Source organism: Dufourea novaeangliae, unplaced genomic scaffold, assembly GCF_001272555.1.
Source record: "Dufourea novaeangliae isolate 0120121106 unplaced genomic scaffold, ASM127255v1 scaffold8, whole genome shotgun sequence".
NCBI lineage: Eukaryota > Metazoa > Arthropoda > Insecta > Hymenoptera > Halictidae > Dufourea > Dufourea novaeangliae.
Window position 1 is genome coordinate 1,375,548 of NW_015373923.1, and position 26,194 is coordinate 1,401,741.

The following is a 26,194-nucleotide window of genomic DNA, read 5'->3' on the forward strand; positions in this document are numbered from 1 at the left end:
TTATAAAAACTAAATTAAAGTGTCCAATACTACATAGTCCATAAAACACAGGCTCTATATTTTTTCACGTTTTTTCTCGAATTAATATCATCGCTGCCACAACAAAATTCTCCTATTTTTGCCTAACAGCGTCGAGTCAGGATTCCGTTCCGATCGCAGCCCTCTACCAGGATTCGCGTATTTTCCCGTTCCACCATCCGCCCGACAATAACACGCGATTCTACGGCACGAGCAAGGCTGCGAAGTTGTTAAACACGTTCCTGGTCGCGTGTAATAAGAGTGCCTGCTGTCCTGCGAAGCGTAATCAGGATCGTAAACGCGTTTACGATCGGCCGCTTACGCAAAAACCCAATCATATCCGCGTAAACCCAGAAGCTGCGGAGCAACACGTACCCAACGTTCGCTGGGCATAAAACTGACGAGGCAACCGGCACGCGCGCGCACGAGCCGCGAATTTTACCGTGCTACGCGTTTCTCTCTGCGATAAATTTTTCGCCGCGGCGGTGGTACGTTTACGCCCTTCGTTGCGTACGGCTGGCTCTCGAATTTCCCGGCCATCGATCCCACGTCCGGGCTCGGGAAGCTACTTCTCCACTCCCGACGGAAGTTTCGAGGCGATATTTTTATTTATATGTACAAACTTCGATGGTGATTATCGTACAGTGAGAATTGATAAATATCCTACGTACCAATTCTATGTCTAGTCGTTCACGATTAGCGAGTGCTCGAACACTCGGCTCGTTTTGCCTTTGAGATATTCAGGTTTGAACTTTCGTGCTTTGGCATAAATAGCCTATTAAATTTCTCTCGAGGAACACCTATAGTATTTCTTGAAAGTTTCGATCGTCTTGTAATATTTATTATGATTCTAAACTTATGAACGATAGACGACTTCATCCTGGATCTCAGGCTCGAAGATGATCGTATAGTCGACAAATTTCACAGGTCTCAAATATTTCGATCGTCGTATCGTCAAGGTAAAAATCTTCCTATTACACGTTCAGGATTGACATGTCACTGGTACCGAACACCACTCTCTGATAATTCTGATGCAACATGTTCTTCAGTTGCTCCGCGTGCTCCCTGTCCCTGGTCTCGCATACCACCTTCACGTCCACGCTAAAAATGTCCGACATGATCCATGCCCGTTCGTGCATGATGTCCTTTATCGACACACCGATGCTGGCTAACATTCTGCACAGTTCCGCGATTCCGCCCGGTCGATCGGTCACCGTCACCGTGAACTTCATAAGGCGTCCCTCTGCCGCCAGGCCTCGTTCCAGGCATCTGCCCAATATGGTTGTGTCGATGTTCCCTCCGCAGAGAGGTAACACCACCCTGATAAAATAATAAAAAGATAAATAATATTCCATAGATTCGATGAACTGGGTGCACATTTCCGATCAGCAACGTGAAATAGAAATCGAATTCGAAAACTAGAGAATGAAATTGAAATGAACCTTTTCCCTTTCAAATCCTCCAATTGCCCAGCCAATATGGCGGCCAGTCCTGTCGCGCCAGCGCCCTCCACGATACATTTCTCGTTCTCGACCAGCTTGAGGATCGCAATTGCGATCCACTCCTCTTTCACCACCACCAATTTATCGATCAATGGGTTCGCCGTGGCAAAAGCGTTGTACCCAACCATAGGCACCGCCAAACCATCCGCCAAAGTGGACTCTATGGGGGTGTACACCGGCCGGTTCGCTTTCCGTGCGATGTAAAAACTGGGACACCTTTCCGACTCAACGCCCTGGAACACAGCGGAAAAATGTTCTCATAGTTCCACAAAGAAAGAGAGAGGCGAAAACCCATAATTCGTCTTTTAAAAGAGGCAACAAGAACCGCCCCGGTAAAAAACAAGATAAATGTCCATGTAGACACACGATGACTCACGATGATCGTTACGTTCGGATGGAGTGTCTTCACTGCAAGAGCTACACCCGCGATCAGACCGCCCCCACCGACTGGAACCACCACCGCGTCGATGTCTGGCACTTGCTCCACGATCTCCAAGCCCAGCGTTCCTTGCCCCGCCATGATATCCGGGTGATCGTAGCTGAAACGTGGATCAATCGATTCTTTATACAAGTGTGTACAGTCATCGCATAAAATCGAGGAAATGCAATTAGCTACCAGTATATTAGAGTTATTAGACAAAGGAAGATCATGGACAGAGTAGGTTAGCAAACTCTAAATTCCTGATCTGGCATTCAATCGATCGACTAACCCTCCATAGGTTGTATAGGTCTTTGACAACCGAAGTCTTCCCATTCTCCCGAATTTTCATTCTTATTGACAAAAGCTTCAGACATTTGACTTAACAAATAATTGAATGATGTAGTAGGGACTTCGATAAGTCAGGTTTTTAAAATTAGATTTGGACGTAAATACATGTTTGCTCACGGAGAATTAAATTCGTATCGGTATAAATCTTCTCGAATAAATTCTCGTACCCATTTATGTACGTCAGTCCCTTGTCTCTGGCGTATTGAAGAGCGATACGCTTCGCCTCTCCCATGTCGCGGCCTTCTACGATCACGTTGCCCCGATACTGCCGACAGGCCGTGATCTTCATGATCGGCGCCACGACTGGCATCACTACAGTAACCGGTATACCGAGCTTGTAGCCGTGGTAACAAAGAGCTAGAGCATGGTTACCCAACGACGCCGATATCACACCGACCTTCTTCTGCTCATCGTTCAGCCTCACGATGGCGTACCTTGCACCCCGTTCCTTGAAGCTTCCGGTCTTCTGAAGGAAATCCTTCTTCAAGTATAGATCGATACCGGTCGCTTCCGACAACCGTGACCGCTGGAGAATTGACAAAATCAAAATATTTTCATCACGTTTTTAAACATCAACATACAAGAGACGTACCACGCATGGGGTGTTAATGATCCCACACTTGATCTTGAAAGCAGCCGATGTGATGTCCTCGAAGGTGATCTTCTGAGGGTTCTCCTCGACACAAAACGGATCGACCAGCTGCTCTTCATTGTTCTGTGAACAGAAATGCAGCAATTTTGACACTCCGGCTGAAGGATCACTCCACCCGTATCGATGCAGATCTTGCACGGTCGGAAGTATCGCCAGGAAACGGGACAAGAGATCGCGACACTTGAACAGGATACATTTCAACAAGAACAGCATTATTACGACAAGGACTCGATCATTCGATTTCTTCCGTTCTACTACCATAATAAACGCAATCGAATTATCAGCGTGATCTCAGAACGACAAAACGCTGACGCAGAGATGATTACGTGAAGGTCCGAATCATGATCGTTACTCCTGCTTCCGTTGATCAGATCGAGCGTGTGACTCTCGAGTAGGGGCTGCGAGCTCGACTTCTTGTTCAAGTCCCTCATAATTGAACCACGGAGCTCGAACACTGTAGCGCCTGTCAAAAATGGACTACGAACATTAGCGAATCGGCCGAGTTACTTATTCGATCGTGTATCCCGCCACGCGTACCGCTTCGACGCTTGTTTATCGCGCTGACCTTCGACCTCGTGCCAGACAGAGAATTCCAAGTCTCGTGATTGTCACAGTTCTCGCGGGTCGTTATGCAGTTTTTCCGCTGTCTTTTCGCGATAACGCGATCGTTTAATAATATTCCACTGCCCAGGTCAAACGATCTCTTAATTGCACACAAGTTCGAAAAACTTACACCATCTCGAAACGCAATATTAGAACAAGAACGAACCATCGTCGATCCCTGGATCCTGCAACGGTATGTCTCGTTCGACCGACACGTGGTCCGATTCCGGTTCCGTCCACGCGCCTAGATGCTCCGAAATCGACTGGTCCCAGTGAATCACGATCGCGTAGTTTCTGGTCGCAGATAACCCCGGCTAGAACGATAGAGCTCGAAACGAAGGTTCCGATAGCCGAAGAAAATTATCGCGCTATAGAAGATGCCCTCGACACGTTCTTGTTCGCTCGATGATCGTTTGTTTTCGCTGATGGTGCTTGCCCTTTATACTTCGTGCGATTAACGCCGCGGTCACAGTGAACCGAAAGTTATCCGGGGTAGGAGAGATTTACGATGACGAAAGTGTAAACCAAATGTGTACAGACCACTGCTGAATAATTATAAAGTGCAAGGGTCACCACGATCGACACACTATCGTACGATCTAAATGGAAAATAAAATGGCTAGTCTTCTGGAGCTGAGGTGTTGTACGTCCCATTGTGAATTGCATTAGACAACTTTCTTGTCATAATTAATTAGAAGTGACTAAACAGATAGATGAAAACTAGAATGAGATTTAGAAACACTTAGCAATTCGAATCGTTGATCTTTAAATTTATTCCGTTTCCGTCCTATCCCTCCTTCGCCGAGACTCCATCCTCGTTACGACGACGTCAGCCACGTATCGATACGTCAATCACGAAGCCTCTTCCCCGACGATAATTTTGCACGCGTTATTGAGACCCGTCATGCACCAACACAGATGTAACGAATCTCGTCGTTACCGCCTAATCGGGCAAACGCTGTCGCGCGGATCATTTCAATTTACAAACATTCCTATCCAATCCCCGTGAAACAAACCTGATCTTTCAAAAAGCCTGGAATCTGGAGAAACGTGGTGTCCTGTAGTCTCCTCATATACGTTTTCTACGCTGATGCAAGCGTAACGATGCTAATTTACGCGTGCAGCACCATGCAGATATGTTTCTTCGACAAAAAGCTTACGGTTGGACCGTCGACACTCTTACACACTTGCATGTATCCTCCCTTAGCCAGCGAAAATTCCTCGAACGAGTCGATCCAGCCGATTCTTCGCCTGGTCGTATTTTTCGGTGGACCAGGTGAGAGAAGGCGTCACGCACGGATCGTTACTGTCGCAGTTATCGCCGGGAACGATCGTGTTTCTTGTTTCGCGACACGTGCGTCAGCTCTTCGACCCCTGAAATGCTTGGAACAAAACCGGCTGTATAAAAAGAAACTTCTAAGAGAAAGTTCTGCCATTTTTCTACGACTTTATTTACCAGACGGTAATCTTCAGATGTCTCTTACAACTTTGTGGGTCTTAGACGGCTTATAATGGGTTGCTGAATAAATTCTGTTCGTTTTTCATTTTGAAACTGGAGAACATACCGAAGTGGCAATCATCGATTTTGATGAAAGTAAGAAGTAGTTGTCGTAAGAATATTTGACTCGTATTTTTTTTAACTGTTGTCATCCATGTGGAAGAGGTGAAAAAAATCCTCAAAATTAGGGGTGTGAAATGCATTTGGTTGAGAAGTGTTCAAGATATTTGACCAAACTAATAAAATATTTCTAGGAGTATCATTTTCTCACAGTGTTGCATAAAATTCGGTGATTGTCATTTCGATATTGTTCCCTTGTTAGTGAGAAGACTAGTGTCATTCTGAATACAAAACGCTCTTTAAAATATTATAGCTATACTACGTCAGTTTTTGTGTAAAAAAGAATAAAATTTTCTCTTAACGATACCATCTGTTACATAGGAAAAAATGCACACTCTTCAGGAAGATCTTTTAATATCACGAAAAGGGGGGAAGAGGGCGAGTTACACGAGTGATACAGATTAAAAGTGTGTGAAGATCAATAAGTTAAAGACGCCGGGTGCGTTGACAAACGTTATAAAAGTCTGACTGTCTTATTTACAAGATACGTAAGGTCGTTAACGCGTTACGATAGAAAAACAATTTACAATTTGATGAAACGACTCGAATGGGTCTCAAGAGGCGCTCGTGCCTCTGCTGCTCTCGACGATCCGTCGTCGTTCCCTCAGAAGTTCCAGGAACCTCGCTCTAGGACTTCCGGGGTATTTCAGTTTGTCCCTGAATTGCATAATCTCGTTCGCCTCGATATCCTGATCCCTCGAGCACACGCACACTTTCGAGCCACCGTCCCTGATTCTTCGCGAATAATCGTCCGATTCACGGAACCTCTCTCGAGTATCGTCGTTCGAAACGCGTTGCGAAATGTTCGTTCTCGAACCTGTCATTCCTGACAAATCATCATCCCCGATCCCTGAATCCGTGACTGTTCTAAATAAACCATTCGACGAATCATCGTGATACATTCTCGAAGAGGGGATATCGACCTGCAGCCTTCTCTCGATACGCTCGAATCTTCTCGAAGGTGAAAAATCTTCCTCGATCGGGGACTCTGGATCGTTGAAACCCGCTGTCGTAGCACTTCTCGAGACGGATAGGTTTCCAGTTATCTCGTAACTGGTGAAGTCCTGTCGTTCATCGTTCCCCGAAACCTCATCGAGGTTCAAGCATCCCTGAAAGTCCCCGTAAAGTGGCTCCTTCGTCCCGTGGTTATACTTCTCGCGAAGTTTCGAATAAGTGGTGGGACTTCGGGGTTTAGGATCAGACGGTTTGGTCAGTCGACTCTGAAACTTTCCGTAACTTCTGCACCTGGTCGAGTTCGCGACGTTCATCAGCTGATCGAAGATAGTCTTCTCTAGATCGTCATCTTCGTTCGTCGCCTTAACGGATTCATCGATCGAACGTGAATCCGATCGTGGACGGTATTCGATGAATCCAGGGTGAGTCGTGTCCTCGGAAACGTCTCCCCTAAGAATGGCGGTGTCCCTTTTACCTGGAATCGCGAAATCGCTCGTCGCAGGTGCACGATCCGTGCTAGGACTCGCTAAACTTAGTCTAGCGCCAGCAGATTCGAAATTGACACCGTATTTCTCACGAAGCTGCTCGTTATGTATGTCCACCCTACGAATACAGTCCTCCAGCCTTTGGATACCCTTCAGACACTGGTCGTACGACTCCGTGGAGACGACGATATCATCGTCCCCCTTCAGATGCTCGTCGTCGGTGTCGTCCTTTAAGCTGACCTTATGACCCGCCGATTCCAGGTAATCGCGATCCCACGAGGAACAGCTCCTACGACGTGTCCCTTGCTTCCCAACACGTTTCTGGGGAGTGGGCGAGGAGTACCTGTTTGGAGAATCAATTACATTAATCTTCTTAATCTTGGCGCGTTTACTTAGTTCATTTTGTGATAGGCAAATTCTTTTTAGTGGAATTACATATTGTCAGACAGGAAATGGCTAAGACTACTAATTATTTACATAAGGAAGTTGTCTACTGTCTTCAACAAGTGTCATGTTTAGATTACGCATTTTATCATGTGCAGGATTGTCTGAAATTTATTGCACTGAACGGTTCAGTAAATTGAATTCTTAATAAAATAAATTTTGTTTTGTAGTAAAGTTACTTCATAAAAATTTAGTCAAGATACAATAAGAACATTACACAATTCACCCTCTACAAAAATCGAATCCTCTGTCCACTATATATCAATTTAATTGGAATATCTTTGCACTGTCTCACCTCTCGAGCATATTCGCAGTATTCACGTACTCGTTGATGGAGTTTAAGTTCTTCATGAAGGTCACTGCCTCGCTGAGGTACTCCTCGAGGATGTTCCTCGTGGGTTGACCACACGGGGCATTTTCCTCTTCGTCCTCCGCGTTCTCACAACTGTCAGATTCGCTGCACGTGTTTTCCGATAGATCCTCCAAGAGGAACTTCACTTTCTTATTGTTCTGCTTCGTGTCCATCCGTGAATCCACAGAATCGAAATTTTTTTTCAACGTTTCCTCGGCACTAGTCGACTGTACTTGTTCCTTCCAGTGGTTACCCGGCACTACATTGTTTTTCTCTTCCTGTTGCGAATCGTCAGTCTCATCGTTCGACGATTGAACGTTGCTTGAGAGCTCCGACACGTTTCTCTTCTTCCTTTTCTTAATGATTGACTTCAATGTCGTCTTTGATCCCTGCTTCGAGGATTCTTGAGCTGAGGGAATCTTGGTTTCACACTCGGTGGTGTTCAAAAAAGATACCTTCTTCTTTCCATCATGATTAACACGATTACACGAACTATCGGAGTCTTCGTTCGCTTCCTCGTGGCTATAACAGGGACTGCCTAAGATAAGGGACTTGTAATCCTGTATCTGCATGACTTCCGTTCCTTCGGTTGGCTTCATCTTTGGGAACTCGAGATGGCTCTCCTCGAAATCCCCCGAGGACTCTATCGTCTCCGTCTCGAGTGTACTCGAGAGCTTAGGGCAATCCTTCTTAGTGTGCGCCACCACGTCAGGTGGACAAAGGCTCTCCCTCAGCTCGCAGTCATCCACCTTCAGCACCGTTTGACCCAACGCATTATTCTCGTTATAATCCAAACTGTCATCCGAGAAACTATGATCGTGTTCGATACTGCTGTTATTCGTCTCCAGCACAGTCGATGAGGAAGTTTTCGGCTCGACGTTAACTGCATCAGTGTCCATCTGCCTAAACGTCGAACCGTTCTCCAACAATACGCAGTTCGAACAGGACAAAGTTAGTCCGGCCACTGGGATCTCGCTGGTCCGCCACTGCCAAGAGGAGGGTTCCAGCCCCTTGGCATAATCAATGGAGCGAATCGTATTTACGGGGCCAGGCCCAAGCGACCACTTTCTCCACGGATCCCCGTAAACGATCGCGCTGGGTCCTCTTCCGAACTCGTGGCCGCGCTTCTTCGTGATGAACGCCTCTGTGATTAAGCCGTCCCCGATAAATCCTTCACCGCGGTGCCGTCTCGTCTCGGGACTGGCAATCTCGCCTTCCCTGGCCTGCGACACGTACGAAGTCCCCAGGGAATTCCTGAAAGTAATGGAATTCCTCATCCGCGTCCCCTCCGCCTGGTCCGCAGCGACGTCCGTCTTCTTGGACGCGTTGTTAGGGTCCTGAAAGATGTTCTCGATCCGAAACACACGGCTGTCGGTCTGGCTGGGCGTCGATCTACAGGAATCGTTGGAACAAACGCTCTCGCTATAAAGACCTCTCGACTCCTCCGTTTGAACCTCGCCGTCTTTCGTGCTGGACTTGATCTTCTCCGGGTCCAGAGTGTCCATCACAGCAATTCTGGACTCTAGAACGTTCGTGCTTTCGATGGTGATGCTAATCGTGTCCGGTAGCGATATGGAAATGACGCTCTTAAACAGGCAGGAGCTTTACTTTCTATCCTTCGCTCGTTCAGGACGTTGCGTCGAGGTGTTTGAACTGCGAAGCTCCGACAGGATGAGTAAAGTGTGTTGGTTGAGCTCTCGGCATGCATAGTTCTTCGATCAGGTTCCTGACAAAAATCAGAAACCTCAGTGCTGGATAAATTACTCTCAGCGTAGTTCTGGGTGTCATCGGATAGAATCCCCGAATCGTTACGAGGGGAATGAATCTCGTACTCGAACTGGTCGAGGTCAGTAGCCAGACTGGCCACGTCCTTGCATCTGACAATGTTTGTTTTGGGTTTGTCCGTCAAGGTGGCGATTTCTTTCACGCGTATAACAGGCGTCCTCTGGGTTGTGATGATTTCACAGCCCTCATGATCATCAGTTACGACTCCAACATCCTGAATCTCAGGCGTTTCGGTCGAAGACGCAGTGTCCTTCATCCGAACAGTCCGCGAGCAATCCGTCTGCGTGTCCACGCAAACGCGTCTTCGTTTCCCCAGCATCTTCCTCGAGATCTCCTGCAGCTTCATCCTAGCCAACGACCTGACCTCCGTTCCCTCTGGCGGCGATCTGATCCCGGAGGCATCCTCCGGGACCTTTTTGCTCGAGTACAACCTCTCCGTGACTGCGGCCACGATCTCCGCTCGCTTGGCACGTTGTATGGGCGTGTGAGCCCTGACAGAGGCTGATTCCTGCTCCAGAGAATTCTTCCTGTGCAATAGCTTCTCCCTGGCTAGACTGGAGATCACGATCTGCTCGTCCTTCGAGCTGCTCGAACTGCTGTCCTTGCTGGTCTTCCTCTTCAGGTTCTCCAAACTAGGCTTCCTCACGTGACTCTTCGCCTTCGCCCCGATATGGCTACCAGCTTCCTTCAGACTCTTGTCAGAGTCGTTACTACTCTTTCTCTGAAGCTGCTCCTTGCTACCTCTCCAGAGGTTCCTAGTGCCAACCTTTTGGTCGTCGATCTCTCTGATGTTGTTCAATTTCTTTGCCCTTTCTGGGGCCACGAATCTTCTCTCTAGATTCGTATGAGACCTTTCCAAAGAGAAGATGGGCTCTTTCTTTTTCTGGATCGTTTCCACCGATCCGAATCTCTTCGACGTATGAAGATTCGACGGAATAGAGGTGGACAGTATGTCCACCGTGTCTTGCTTTCGGAACTTCGGCTTCTCCTTCAACCTCGAACCGGATCTCGTGTAGTCAGTGGTTCGATAAACATCCGCCTCGTTGTCCCCAGAAGCGTGACAGGAGTTCACCGAGCTGCTCCTCTCGTCGTGATCGATGCTCTCCGGCTTCTCAGGGTCCTCGAACGCCGCGTGATCGTTCACAGACTCGATGAACTCGACGTCGATCCCGTCCTCCGCCGTCTCGTCCGAGCAGATCTCCTCGATCTGCGTCGAGGACTCCTGCAGACTGTCGTCCGGCTTGATCAATACCGCGACTAAAGTTGGGATGTCGACGAACACGGACTCGTGAATCTCGCTGACCTCGTCCTCCTCGTCGTTCAGCTCTGTCACCCTGGCGCGATTGTAATGCTCGCCGAAACGGTCCTTGGACAAAAACTCGTGGGAGCCGAATCTCTTCAGGGATGAACCGGCGTCGCAAAGGGTGAGACTGTCGGTGGAATTTGACCTTCGAAGTGGAACGATGCTCCTGGAGAACTGCTCCTCTTCCGTCCTCCCTTCCCTCTGATCCCTTTCGACGTCCGACTCTAGGACTCGTTCCTCGAACGGCTCGATTGGCAGCCTTTGCGATTCCTTTGTTGATACCTCCAGAACGTCAGGATGATACGTTGGTAGACACTGGTACTTCTGGCAAAAGCACAACGCCTTGTCCGGCTCGATATTCTGCAAAACGCAACGGTGCTTCAGTAACTCCGAGATAAACACGGATTATTAGGTATGATACGAAATAATATGTACGTTAATCTTCATCAGCTTTCATTTTATTATCTTTCGGTCGATCATAAATGAATGAAACCCGCAATAGAGTTATCAATTCGATGTTTTGGAAGTAGGAAATTTCGTCGAAAACCGACATGCTGTGTTTTCTGTGGAAAGGCTCTTAAACCAATTGCCATAGCCTACTGTGAAACGTGAAAATCGTTCGTCGCGATATAGTCATCATAATGAGAAATTCGATGCCGCTAATTAATGATCGATTACATAATACGTGGGAGAGAGAGGGGAAGGATATTGTAAAATCCACCTTCGCCAATGGCGTGGAATCGTAATGCGGATCACTCGTTAAGCGTGCACGCACCTGCGAGCTGTATTTTATCTGCAATCGTTCGTTCGAGCAATCGCGGCCCGGATACCCCGACGGCGGTCGGTCAATGAGTATCAAATAAACGATTCATGCATTTCATTTGCGTAATGACGGGTTCGTACGCGCGAGTTTATGTTGCGCCGAGACACCGATAATAAACTCGCGCGATTTATCCACGCCCGACCGAACGGGACACCACACTCGTTCTAGGAGAACGCGCGCGATTTTGTAATCGCCCGATTGCAAATCAAGCCCCTTCCCCCGCGATTATAAATAGACTCTCTCTCCAATTACCCGGTACCATCGCGAGAGATTTCACTTAATTTATTTTTACGTTTGTAACCCCCCGGACGACGTGTAACGATCGCGTTCGTTTGTATTCCAGCGCGGGAAAGCGCCGTTTGTTTGTTTAATGCGAGCACGATATCGTGAATTAGGGGAGACTTGGGACGAATGACAACAATATTTTCCTTCCATTTTTATACTCGAATTCCATCTGCCCTGCACTTTAACTGTCGCCAACAGGCAATCTATCCTTTTCTGGACAAACATTATTTCTCAACACGATTTCAGAAATCGCATACTTGGTACGTTTTTATTTTAACTATAATATACATAAGATTTGAAAATTATAGGATGGCTTCATAGTTGAGAGCGACGAACTCTGGCCGCTTCGGACCATTCATGGCAAGACGGAAATTTTTTTTTGTCCGAAGCCGAGCCTCTCCCCCTCTCCCCAATCCAGGAAATGTAAAAGTTACAGACTCAAAAAGGCAAATTGTTACATTCGTTCCTGGTTCAATAGATTTCGATCCACCTTCCACCATTTACGATGTTACTTTTCAAGGGAAACTGTTTCGATGCTTGCCTTTTCCAGCAACAGCGACTTCAGCCTCGCCACTTCCGCCCTCAGCTCGCGGATCACCCTCGCCACCGGATCTTCGTTGACCACCGGCCGGTTGACCACGCTCTGAGCCCTTTGCGCGAATCGCAGTGTGTGCGCGGTCTCGTTGTAGCTTCCGCTTGCCGGCGATATCGCTGTAAAACGAGGACGGTGCAGAGAACACGGTTCGTAATTAACAAGAAACGCATTGTACCATCGCGACCATGAATCGACAGACCGTGGAACCGACGAATGTCGGCGGCCACTTTCGCGACTCAACTCATCCCGTTTTTTCGCGGTGATATGGCGCTGGGGGACCAGCCGTCGAACGACGATAAGCGACCCGATAATTAATCGCGGCGACTATGTTGTACGGATAAAATATCACCGTGAATCAATTCATTACCCGCCTTTGTACAGGTTTCGCAGCCCCCCACGGTCTGTGAGTAATTGAATTTCAGGGAGGAACGCACAATCGAATAAACGTTTGTTTTCGGACCCGCGATTTCAATTGAAAACTTGGCGACACCACAGACTTCTATATTATACTGGATAAGTCCCCTAAGAATTTCACCAGAAATATCTTCGTGTTTTTTTAATGATACGAGAAAATGATTGATTTTTTTTAGAGAAATGAAAGAACGTACTGCACGTTTGTACACTGGATTTAATTCGACAAAGTACCTATGGGGTGGTTCTACACCCCCTCGTCCATTCGATACGCGGTCAATCATAAACATAGACACTGAATATTAAACGTGCCCAACCCCCCACCTTCGCTGATAATAAACCCGAATGCTATTAGCAATTCAATTAGCCGTCGATGATCAGCGGTTTGGAATATTTCGCGGCGATTAATTATACGCGTATCCTGTTCGGCCTAGGAATATTTGGGGATTCTTCCGTTTCCGCGAGACCGGCCGAGTGCCAATTAGCTCGTCGTTTTTCTCTTGTTTCAACCCTCTACCCGGTTAATTATATTCTCTAATTCGTTAGGGCGCTACCGTGCCACCCTTCCCAGGGGGATCAAATAATCCATGCTAAACGCGATTCGTTGTTATTACAAATTGCAGCGCCGCGGAATTCCCGGTGGCGCTTTAACACAAAGCTGTATGGCATATATTATGTACACTTATTGTTGCACGGAGTAGACTGGAAATCGTGATGGAAATTGGATTTGTTTTCTTTCCTGCAATGCTTTGACTCGGCAGATATAAACGAGAATACTTGTGATTCTTGTGAAAATATTTATCGGAAAATAATTCTAGCCAGTAATTTGATTTTATAAAGTAAAAGCAACTTTTGTTGTACCGTAACAGAATAACAAGTTACTGTTCCATCAATCATAAACTCTGGTCACATACATTTGGCCAGTAGTGTATTTTTCCGAATCCACCACGATTTTCAGACCTGTCCCACACGAGACACATACAAAAAAAAGAACAATTTCCACCGTGTACCTAGATTATAATTTCTACGTGCGTTCTCTAACTACGTTCAAATTCTACAAGATTTACGGCCGGCCCGTTTTGCGAGAGTTACACTACTATGGTTCTCCAATCAAATATGTACAAACACCGATCCACGGATCGGTCAACTACGTGTGAGAATAAGGTGTGTGTTCCAATCGGTTCAATTCTACATTTTGCGCTGTCGAAGCAACAACGTTCGACGAAGCTGAGCGTAGAGAGAGAGAGAGAGAGAGATAGATTCATCATTTTCGTATTTACCGATTCCGTGTTACTACGGTTTTCGCGGGCCGGTTATCGAATTTTAATTCTGGCCGCGCGCCTTAGCTCGCCTGGAAAAGCATTTAAACCAATTACCATCCGGACCAGGAGTCGGCGGGTCTCCGGGTATCGCGGCGGGTATAATTTCATGAATCAGAGGCTCGCCACGCGATAATAATTCCACCTCTGGCAATTAACCGGAATTTATGGAAAGCCGTAAAGAGAGAGAGAGTTAGTTAAGTGCTGGAAGGAGGAAAGGAGAGAACCAGAAGGGGGATAGGGGTAGTAAAACGGCGACCAATTTTTTTTGTCGCGTCCCGGAAGCTGAGTCGTCTTCCCGAATTAAATATCGCGATCACCGCGGAGGAGACCGAGCTGGGGAAAAAGAGCGAGATGGAGTGTGGCGACTGGCGTTTCGAATGGAACGGGAACGTTCCACGGGAGAATCTGGAACGAACGTAAAACGGATTAGCGACGGATTCAGACGGACCAAGGGAAGGGGGAGGGGTTGTGGCACTAGGGACGTTGAAAATGAAAGCTTCGAACGTGTAAATCATCGTTTAACAGGGGAAGGATACACGGGAAGAACGTAGTGATCTAAAAATAAATGCGACGCGATAGTAGATGGCACGGGGTTAGAAGAGTGAAAGAGTGAGGGGGCGGAGGACTCGCGAATCGCGGGGGATGAGAAAAGTGAGAGGCCAGAAAGAAGGGAAGATCAAAGGGGAAAGACACTTACTGGCGAGCATAATGGTAGTGGCATTTCCGCCAAGTGCGTCCTTCAACAGCCAAGTAAGCGAAGAATCTCTGTAAGGGATGAACCTCCTGCCTGGACCACTTCCGGTCGAGCCTCTCTCCGCGAGGGCTGATATTACGTTCCCTAGAGCCACTAGACTCTTGTTTATGTTCGCGCCCTCCTATAAAAACACGGGCAATCTTCTCTGTGCAAATTTCTCCCACCACTTTGGACGCGTCTACGACCAGTTTCGAATGGTGAGAATTCAATTTGTTCTTCGGAGCGCTCGAATATGGCGGTCGCTCGAAGATACATGGATACGTAAAGTCGACGGGCACGATATTGTGTCCTCGTAAAACCATTAAGTTGTAAAAGTTGCCTCGTTTCGGTAGGCGAAACTGTAATGTGAGACACTCGGGTATCTTCAGGACCGTGCAATATCAGTTCGAAATTGGTTACCTACAGTATAATCTTTCTCAATACGCTAATCTCTATTGAGTAGGTGGCGGCAAAAGCGAAATACCGTAAATCCTCATAAACTAATGACCATATGGGGTTGAAACAAATATCATTAGCTCCTGAATTCCCAGCTCTCGCTGTGATAAACCTCATTAAAAAGTCAGCGTTACATCCGGGGACCTCTTCTTGTCAGTGCTGCGTACCCCTCGCACACTAATCAAGGATTTACTGTACCGCGTAGCTTTGATCAATTTAGGATTCAGACCGCTTCTAGATACATATGTTAGGACCACTTACAGCGACCCTGGCACCCGCGAAGCGTGTAACAGCCCTTTGGCGAGGTAACACGAATAGACGACCCTACTGAACACTTAATCTTACGAGGACACAATATCGTGGCCATGGACTATACGTACATATAGCTTCGAAAACTGCTCCCAGGATTATCGATCTCTCCGCTCGCTTCGCAGCTCACAGAGTAGACGAACGACGATATTATTTCTGGGGAGTGACTCACCTTCAGTCGATGAACGCCGCTGCACGTGGCCGCGTTCTCGCTGCCTGCCAGATCGACCAAGCGTAGTTTACTGCCACCGCGTGGCGAGGCCTCGCTCTTCCTCCTCGCGGAACTGGAGACGGTGGAAGAAGCGCCGTGCGGGACCGTCGACGGTTCCGGCGACACGGCGATCGTCAGCAGAGCGTGGCTCCGACTGCTGCTTGGGTTCAGCTGGGTCGAAGCTGTCTTACGGGCCTTCGTCCCTTCCTCCACGTAGGACATCAACGACCCCAGGGTGCGGACCACGTGGTGGGTCAGACCTGCAGAACGAGATGAAAGCGATAAAAAAATTATTTAACAAGTTCACCTGGTTAGTAAATCTATCCACGAATGGTATCGAAGAGTCTATACGCGAGAACTCGGAGGAATGGAAACTGAATGCTGAGGAACAACAGAAGAGATTGACTGTCGATATTTCGATGAAGTACAAGATAACAAGTCAGGGAATTTCATCTCTGAAGGGAAGAACGAAACAGGCGAACTTCGTCGAAGATTTAATTAAAAGTAAATCCGTCGGGTTTCAGGTTTGGAGAGGGGGGAAGAAAGTCAGGAAGAGTCTATGGAACCGCGATACACAGGAGGATTGCAAATCACAAGGTGTAAGGTATCGACCGAAGGATCTCGGGGAAATCCTCGTGACGTTCGATAGGTTCCTTGGAGCAAGAGGAGCTGAAAAGAAGTTCTCCGAAGATCGCAATTATCCGGCCGGCGAGGCTTCGGAGGCTCTGGCATCCCCCGCGATTGCCGGTACCTTGAACGTAAGGGCCGAGTCGAGGATGCTCGCGAACTCTCAATCCGCTTGTGCTCGAGGACGGCTTCAAAAGGTCTCTCACCCTCTCGTTGTATATCTCCAGGTAACTGAAACAGAATTTCACCCGGCGTTACGCTTCGGTTGTTTGATTGATCGCGGTAATTTTACGGGCGGTGCTGATGGATTCGCTTTTAACCGTTCTAACATTCGAAATTCAACTCCAAAAGGAATATCCAGTCGATATAGAGATCTTGAGAAAAATCGTGTAGCATTCTCACTTTCTGTTCATTCTTCCTTATATGTATAGTGAAACTAAACTAGAGGAATGCACTTTACCAAGATTTGTTTCACATGAAACAATGTGATAACGATTTAACACTGAATTTGATTTAACACTGACGTGAAATACTGTTCCGCTGGTATTAACATTTAAGGTTTCGAATAAATGTGACACGCCATAAGAGTAGAATTTCTTTTGTGTCTCGGAAAATATTAACGATAAAGTAATTCTTGAGAGTGAAGTCGTAACAGAAATCGTATGGCAAGGGGTTATGACAGTTACAGTAAAGATTCGTCAACTGCTCGAGACTTCTTCTACCACTCATCTCGACTGTTTTTTTAATTCATTCGCCCCACCTCTTAAGTTCAATCTGAGATTATCTTTAAGACCAAAGTTACGACGATCTAACGAGTCCTTGCTGTAACCAGAAGCGACACAACCAATTGCAAACGATCGAAGTAAATCAAGAAGACGACCGTTTGCTGGGAAACAATGCAGGCCGAAAAACGGAGGTTCACCAGACGGCGAACGCGCGCTTCTCATTCGAACCGGTGCTCGTAGGTGAGCGCATGGGCCACCGCAAGCTCCGGGATCCTCTTAACGTCATTACCTGCTCCGCTGTGCCGGTGAAACGTCCGGACGTGCGACCGTAAATCCGCTTAACAGCGATCGGGGGTGCCGATCGTGCGCGCCCAGAGAAACACTTTCCGCTCCGAATCCGAAAAGTTTCCGTTCTCTTTTCCCTTTGTCTCTTTTCAGTTTCGCGCGGAGAACTGTGTCGAAATCTCCCCGAGTTTACCACCAGGCCGTATCCCGGCTTCCAAATTGAAAAGTTACGCGGATTCGAGGAATCGAAAGCCTGGAAATCTCGACGAAAATCGCGGAAAGGATCCTGTCGCCGTCAGTAGTCGAGACAACGATTGTAAAAGTCGGTAATAACACCTTCCTTCGATCACCGAAACCGTGTCCTATGGATTTCGATCATTACCCAGAAGCACCTCAAGCCCCACAGTCATTCGTCGTCGAAAGGATCTGCAGGGGCTTCAAAGTCACGTATTTCATTCACACCGGGCCAGGTGGAATTGGGCTCGAAGTAGATAGGGTCGTCCGTGGTCAGACCACGGTGCTCATTCATTTCGACGAACGCGCTTCCGGAAATTAGAAAATTGAACGGGCTCCCACTGATTTCCTTGACCCTAAAACCTGGATAGCCGTGGAACTCGAAGGGATTCACCGTGCTGGAAAATGGCAAACCCAACAGGCAGGTGTAACGTGGAGAACGTTGCTTGAATCCCTCGTTTGAGGAGGAAAGGTCCCCAGGTGTAAAGCTGACTTTTCAATGCCGTTTAGCATATTGATACAGCTTGGAATTCTGAAGCTAATGATATTCCTGTTGCATATGACCTATTAGTTTATAGGATATTTAATGTTAATGTTGTAGCCTCTATATGTATAGAGTGTTTCGGAATTGATGGTACAACCCGAAAGGATGTGATTCTACATACAAAAATAAATAAAAAATGTTGAATAAAATCTCTTTTTATGATGCTTCGTTTTCGAGACAATCTAATTTTAAAATCTACTGGATGCGTGTGCAATTGAATGGGACTCGGTTAACGCGTCTGTTCTTTACATTCCCCTTCTACTTATTGTCAATATGAATGCACACGTGTTAGATGAATTTCGAAAATTGGTTATCTTGGAAACGAAGCATCATATGAGGAAAGTTTATTTTACATTTTCGACTTACTTTTACATGTAGAATTACATCCTTTCGGGTCCTACCACCAGTTCAGAAACACCTTGATATGAGCTACAACTTTATTGAAACGTCAGTGTTACACCACAGTGAGTTTTCTGGGTTAGACTATCAATTGACGAGTTTCATGGTAATCACGCTTCCTAACGGGAAAAAGAACAGCTAGTTCGACTGGAATATAGATCGGAGAAGCTGGTAAGCAAGGGTTAATTTCCATTTACGATCGCGAAATTCGCTGGAACCCGCTAATAAGAAGAAGCTCGCGTTCCGCCAGGGAAATTGCAGTCCCGCCCTTAGAGAGTAATGGCTGCTGTGTAAACTCTGCCTTTTTGTTTTTATTTTATCGCTCCGGAGACTGGAGCGAATCGCGGGCCAGGCTATTTAAAGTTTCACGAAGATAACCGGCTAGCTTTTGTCCAACTCACTTTGCTCCCACTTTCGGCTCCGCTGGATAAAATCGCTCGACAGAACGGTAAACAAAACGGAGAACGTGGAAAACAAACGAGAAGTGACGACTCGAGAGCAATCAGACACTCAGATTTTCAGTATTTTATCTGGAAATTCTGTGAGCAATATAATCCGGTGGAAAGGTGGATAGAAAAATCAATCGGGATCAAAAGTTAACCACAAACCTACCCAAAATCAATATCGAAAAGCGTTGCTCGAAAAACTTAATGAACGAAAGTTCTAGGACTAGCTTTCACCGTGATAATTTTTTACTCGAGGATTCGTTTGGACCGGCACTCTACGAGTCGATCGGCGTTGCTTGACGCGATTGCTGGCCAATGAAAATAAAAGAACGAAAAAAATCGTGAAGAGGGGGCCGTAAAGTTTTCGAGTGGCCTCTCGTTTTCATCAACGCGGTGATGGCGCGCCGGAAGGGCGTCGGGATGAGGCGGAGAAAACGAAAGCTGGCTCTCGTGCCTGTCGGATATTACGCGGACGAACGGCGTCGGAATAAGAATCGATCGGTGGTTCGTATCCACGGAGGAATATCGCCACGTATAGGAGAGAAGAAAAGAAAAAAAGAATCGGAGGAACAGGCTATTTTTGAAATCGATGCACGGTAAAAATCGCTAGCCTGTGATCGTCGCACGATTTCTTTGTTTTCTGCCGCTTCACTGGAGAGCCACGTAAAGGGCCTTCGAAGGATGGGTCGGTACACTTCCATAAAAACCGGCGAAAAGTTGACCGACCCGGCTTTTAATCTCATGCAAAGTCCAGTTTGACCTGGTTCCACGACACGCTGTGATCAAAGGGGACTTTGTGGTCTTCGAGTTCCGAAGCGTTTGGGAAAAAACTCGGGGACAAACGACGTTTTCCTGGTAATACCAGGTGTACCAACTAAGGTATTGTTTCTTTGCTTAAACTACAATGTAGTTTGAATTCAGTGAATCTCGTGATCGATGAAAATTTTGATGCTTACTTCTGAAAATAAATATCGAGTTCGGTAAAAAGTGGTTTACCTATTAAACATTTCTGCGGAACAGTTTCGGGGGACAAAAGTTTGTTCTCCAACTAGAAATTTGTCATTTGACTTTCGATTCCACTATTTTTGTTCGTTACACATATAGAAGATTCAACAGCGATTCGTCTTACAAAGGCTCCCCTATATACCCGATTCGAATGGAGACACACACGAGGTATTCACGCCATTCCCCGCGACATCGAACGTTCGAACGTCTCGCTCGTAAATATCGATCACCGATTACTGGGTCACGAGGAGCAAGACCGCGAGGGCGGCCATCTAGCAAGGTGCAAAATCCAGCTGCTCTTGCAGTTTTCGTCTCTCGGTGACGAGTGACCTACGTTCGCCCGGAAAATTTCGTTCCTTCACCTACAAAGTCAATCTTCCCTTTACACCTCCATATCCACCTATTTAAATATAGTACCATACCTTTCTCAGACATTATCGTAAAAGAATTCTCTAATTTTTATAATTAAAATATATTCACAGAAAATTGACACTTCTTCACGAACCTTAATCGCAATTCAATGACGGTGTCGCGATATCGAGGCCCTCTGATTGCACGTGAACCGACAACAAACAGCGGCCTCGGATCGACCGTGATCGAATTGAATTCGCGACGAGAATTTCGATCGCAAATAACCAGGAATCGAAAGCTTGGCTCGCAGTGGAATTAAAGCTTCCGCGTCGCGGAGAGGGGAGGTGACGAACGGAGAAAGGGCCGACGGGGGAGGGGGGAGGGGGTAGTGGAGAGGGATTCTATCGATCAATCAGCCATAAGTAATGCGGCGCTTTTGATCGGTTACCGTTTCATTGCGGATTGGGAAAGAGCGGCACGACATGCTATCGCGTATACGAATCCGGCGACTTAATCGCGTTAAACGCCGTTGCCTAATGACGACGGTTCCTGGATCAATTAGCGTCCTGGGCTCGCCGTACCTCCGATCATTTACATATACGCGGAGACACGCGCGCATCCCGTGGCATGGCGCACGGTCCGCTTCGCGAACTGATTGCCCGTTTATAATTGGTCGAAATAGAAGAGAGAGGAAAAAAAAACATACGAAATTTCGAACACTCGACGGCAATCGATAGCCCTCCTCCTTGGACTCTCGCTGTGGCAATTAGCGGGCCGAAGTTTCGCGCGATCGTTGCTCTTCGAACTCTACGTATCGTTCCGTCGTGCTCTGGTAATACGGTTGTTTTTTTTTTCTTAATTCGATTAGATCGTGACTATCGATATCTTGCGGGCTTTGTGGAAATTTGTTGGTCGAAAGTTCTCTACAAAATGTTCTTACTTTTAAATATCGAAAAACGATGACCATTCCCGAACGATAATATCCCAACGAACGAATCGCCGGCGAATATTACTCGGATGCCGGAAGCACCGCAATTTTCACGCGACATTAGCCGTTGTCGCGCTCATCGCGGCGCGGCGACGCGTCAGTTGTAACGCGATCGCTGTTAGATCGTAAATTAAATTACGCCCGGTCCCGATATCCCGCCGTTTATTGACGAATACGATTCGCTAATAGGTATAATTAATCGCACAACAAAGCCGAAATATCGATCGGTCGACCGTGTGTGTATATTACCCTCCCCCGCGGTTCGGCGCCCGTTCGCGATCGAGCCTCGGGCGTTCAGCAATCGCGAAAATATTCACGAAAATACTCGTTAATCGGCCCCTGCGAACTAATTTCTGTTCGCTGATAAAACCATATTTTGTGTTCCTGTTCCCTGCAACGTACTTATCGGTCTCTGATCTTCTTGTCGAGTGAAATCCATGCGGTTCACAAGCGATCGTTAGAATAAACATCGAAACCATTGGGGTTAGTGCTTTTGCGTTATTCGATCCTCGCGGGTAAACTACCTTAGTGACGATTGTAGGCTCCGTAAGTGCGCGCGGGACGCGTCGCGTTACGTTTCCGTCTGCCATAACTGCGCGCAACAACATGACCACGCTCATCGAAAAGACAATCTGCAATTCCTTTTATCAGGTGCATCCCACAAGTGATGCGAAATTTCTTTGATGTTTACAAAAAGTGAAGTACAAAACCGTAATTAAAACTATTAATCTTCTACCTGTATATATTTTTCATCATTTTCTACAACATTTCGCCATCTTCTATACCTACTTTCACCAACTTCCAGTTTCCCTTCCACAAATATCAACGACAATTCGAATTACTTATTGCATGACCTGATACGTCGCATATGCGTGCGCGAACACGTTAACGGTGGAATAAATTTGTAGCTCCATCTGGATACGACCGACGAATAAACAGGTGTATTTAGGCGAATGTGGAGAGATTATCCCAGTCGTCAACCATAATGTCGTTTGGATTCTACGTTTTATGATGAACGGCGGCCATGAACTTGGACGAGATAAAGATGGCGTCGCCGGCCGCCATCGGTGCTCGTCATCGAAGGTCGTCGCGGAAAATTCATTCAAGCTTCCCCTGCGTTTTTCGCGTCTCCTCCATTCTCCCTTTCCTCGACTCACTGCTGTCCTTTTTTTTATCGGGCAATCCTCTCCCCCACGAAAAATACTCGTTGTTAATTCTGTTTGCCGTATATTTTTCGGCTTCTTTTTGTACCATCGGCCTTTGTTTCCCCCCGTTTTACCCGCCTCCCGTGTCTGCGGTACGTTCTAATTCCGCGGTTCCCTGTTCTCCCGCCGACCCTCGTCGGGTCAACCCTTTTTCGCACTTCCTCCGACGCTTTTCTATTTCACACGATCTCATCGACTACTCCTTTACCTTTATTCGTCACGAAATCGGCGGTTTTCGTTGATGAGAGGGTATTTTTTAGAATTTTTGTCTAAAAGGACAATATTGTCTTCGCTGGACAGTCCATGAAAGTGTATGAACGTGTATGAACGTCTCCCTTAATCACAGTCCTACCCCTAAGATTGTTGTCGAAACAAGGGACAAAAGAAACATCATATCATACGAATAACAATGTCCAGCAGTGATAAATAATATTTTCCGACGAATATTCTCCATAAATCCGTTTAACAACGTCTACCAATGGCGGAAATACTCCCATCAACAGAGGCAGCACAGAAACTTCTTTTCTTTCCTCGAGGCACAACGGGGGAATTAAAGCGCTCGTACGAAATCCGTAAATTCGTTTGCCTCAGCCCGTTCTTGCCGTGAACGATAATGTTCGAGGCCGCGCGAGCAATCGTAAAAACGGCCGTTTTCCAGCGATCAGAGAATTATTCCGCGACGGGAACGTCGAAAGCTGAGAAAAGACCGTTGGAGAACGAATCTCTGCGGGCCCTCGTCTCCGGTGGATGCTTCAGTTTTAAGTGCGTCCCGTTTCGACGCGACGCGGCGGCAACCTCGTTTAAACATCCTATTATTCGCATTATTAAGCGCCGCGAGATTGAGTTTAATTGCGCCGGAGGAGCTCGCGACTTAATGGACAGAGGCCCGAATGAAAACGCGACCACTTTCGCCACCCCCACCGCTCCTGAAAAGCGGGCGGAATGGAGACTTTCACGGGGCGAACTATTGCTGAAAACGCGACAATTCATTTGTGGGTCTTTGAGTTTTATAAGCAACTAATGAGGATGGAATTCCGCGTGCAATTAGTTGAGTGCATCCGTTTGTTTCGTTCTTGTGAAAAGGAAATCGTGGGTTCAACGTCTTCCTGTTACCTGAAAATGGAATTCTCTAGTGGTGTTCTCGTTTCTTTAGCACGGCCTCATTAATTTACCGTGATTGTTATTAGAATATTACGATAAAGACGACTGTCTGTTGTTAACACTGGAACCACGAAAGCAGTCAAAACGAGTGGTTAATATACTCCTGTAACGATCACTAAAATGTTAGAATAATATATTTTCTCAGAATTTTTGCAACTTCTATCGCAATATGCATGAAAACCAATCACAATGGTGGTTAATGGCCATTTATGGGAAAATAGAACTATGTATCTTCGTGTAAACAATATGTACAGTTAAGTGTTGAAACGCTGACAGAAAATCTTGTTCTTATTTCAATCAGTTTCCGGTCCCAGCTCCCGTAACTCTTTCATCGATGAAAGAAAAGGCTTCCCAGGGTCGTGCACCTGCACGGTGCTCGTGTCCGCGAAAGAATATTCACGTCCGATAAATCATTTCTCCAGACGGTCGCGAAGAAGAATTCGACTCGAGTCGACCGCTGCGACGACGCCAGAAAGCCAGCTGCTTATTTATACGCGTTGCGTGCAACACCTCCTGCAAACCGTCATGCGCGGTACGTGTAGGACTAATATCCGGCGATACCAGCCGCCTTAAAGTCGGGGCCGTAAATTTTCTTCCCTCTCAAGACTGTTCTTCTTCCCTGTCCCCTCGCCCACACGAGGAAATTGAATCTCGACGACAGAAAAATTACCGTTTCGAACCTCGGACTTCAACTCCCATCCACCGACCTTATAGAATCTTTGCGCGATCATCGATTTTTGAGCCCAGAGCTCGCGAACGCTTCCACCCGTTACGTAGAACGAAAATGTGATTCCCGTGGGGCAGAGGAAGAAAAAATATCGTCGGAAAAAATTCTACAAACGAAGTTCTCTATGGTATATACGCGTGAAATCACGTCCATACGGGCGAACGTAAATTTTCCAACGTGAAAACCCCGTGCATCCCGTTTCGGTGGTTCTCCGATGCGCACTCACCGCCTGAAATTTTCCATGCGAATATACGTGTGTATACGCCGGTCGGTACGGTTCATCGACAGGAATTATTGGCCAGGCGCGAGCAAGCAAGCAAGCAAGCTTTTCGGGATATACGTTTTGATCTAAAAGAGATTCGTGATATTTTAGCGGGAACCGGAGGCCCCATTAACGGGGCCGGGTGTAAACGCGACAAACGAGGGGTCGTCATCGTACACGCTCCCTTTTGGAATATTTTGTTGGCTAAATCCTGGGGGGGGGGGGCAGGATTTTTTTCGGGGTCGAACCAAGGGACCGTGTGAGTGACGATCATCGACGGTGGTTTTATATTCGAAGTCGACGGTACACCGTCCCGCGACAGGACCCGTATTTCTCTCGCCCCCAATGTCTCACCCCCACCCCACATCCGTTCACAGTGAACAACGCACCACTTTTAATAACTGCCGGTGATCGTATAAACGCGAATTTATAGTATATTCGGAGCGTACGGGGCGTCGCGGCTCGCACGACGCGCGTAAATCTGTCGGTTTGTTTCTACATTTTTTTCTCTCTCGTTGTGCCTGTCCTTTTCCTTTCGTGTTTCGAGGGCGGCGAACAAAGGGATGATTCATCGGGGGACCCCGGTTACGGATGATGAACAGGCTTCGGGGACTCTTCGCGACGGTGTGTGTCGTTCCTCTGCAAAAAACCGGAAAACGTTCGCTTTCTTTCTTTCGGGGGCGAGTCGGAAACGATTCGATCGACGATGGAGATCGAGTTATCGTGCTGCTGAAGGGAATTAGGTTTCGAGACGTCGGGCATTGTTACACCGTCAAACAGGTGTAAGAACGCAAGTTTCGTAATCAATGGCAGCCCAAAGTATTATTCGGTTGAGATTTAATTCGTTAAACGGTTTCGTAGTTTAGAAATAATTGACGGTCTAGTGCAAGAGAGAGCTGTGCCACAACAGTAGTGTTGTAAGATCTTAGGGCTTTTATGAAAAGTAGTGTACATCATAGTATACTACAATTGTATATGTATATTTATACAATCGTAGTACAGGTTATGAATTTTGCCACGCAGTTACAAAGTAAGGGATAATCGTTATGTACCAAGAGGTGCCAGAATGAATACAAATCTTATTTTTGAACATTTTTTGGCATAGCTGTTCCTTGCACTGGGCCCCTGAATTAATGAGAGTGTAAAATTCCATAAAAATTTGAGATAAAACTCCAAATCTTGAACTTTTCACACGTACTGTACGATCCACGGTAAGAGTATCTACGAAGATCTCAGAATATTTGCACAACAACCGAAACGTTATACTTTCCAGACAAAAAGGACCTAATTAAGCAGGAGGCTGCTGCCACGAAATTTCGTTTACGCCTCGGAAGCGTCGTCGCGGGGAGCACGCAGAGACCAAACTTTCTTCGTCGACCCACTTAACGATTTTACGTCGGACGAGTTGACGGGGAACCGGGCCGAACAGAGAACGGGGTGCTCTCGAGCTGACCGATTCGTTCGCTTCGCAATACATCAAGCAAAGTTCCACCCCGCGATTTTCCGCGTCTGCGAACTGAAAAATCCTCGCGGGGTGAACCGACGGGGAAATCGTTCTGCGCGGAAGGTTCCACGTGGAGGTCGTTTTTCACCGGAAAACCGTCAG

The 26,194-nt window shown here is 46.9% G+C and overlaps 2 protein-coding genes across 2 annotated transcripts in view; both read right to left on the minus strand.

Moving 5' to 3' along the window:
* Positions 1-859: 859 nt before the first annotated feature.
* On the minus strand, positions 860-3,372 carry LOC107194533 (L-threonine ammonia-lyase). The gene is made up of 6 exons (XM_015584175.1): positions 3,268-3,372; positions 2,882-3,004; positions 2,457-2,815; positions 1,897-2,059; positions 1,461-1,753; positions 860-1,338 (listed from the first exon to the last, which is right to left on the minus strand). The coding sequence occupies exons 1-6, from the start codon at positions 3,370-3,372 to the stop codon at positions 993-995; spliced, it is 1,389 nt and encodes a 462-aa protein (XP_015439661.1). The 3' UTR covers positions 860-992.
* A 2,162-nt stretch (positions 3,373-5,534) lies between these two features.
* LOC107194535 overlaps positions 5,535-26,194 on the minus strand; it is a 29,932-nt gene continuing 9,272 nt past the window's right edge. Inside the window, exons 4-10 of the mRNA XM_015584176.1 lie at positions 16,381-16,487; positions 15,591-15,889; positions 14,618-14,795; positions 12,134-12,303; positions 9,030-10,844; positions 7,340-8,982; positions 5,535-6,943 (exon numbers count right to left, since the gene is read on the minus strand). Coding sequence (XP_015439662.1) covers positions 5,716-6,943; positions 7,340-8,982; positions 9,030-10,844; positions 12,134-12,303; positions 14,618-14,795; positions 15,591-15,889; positions 16,381-16,487 — 5,440 coding nt within the window. The 3' untranslated portion in view covers positions 5,535-5,715. The remainder of the gene's footprint in view (positions 6,944-7,339; positions 8,983-9,029; positions 10,845-12,133; positions 12,304-14,617; positions 14,796-15,590; positions 15,890-16,380; positions 16,488-26,194) is intronic.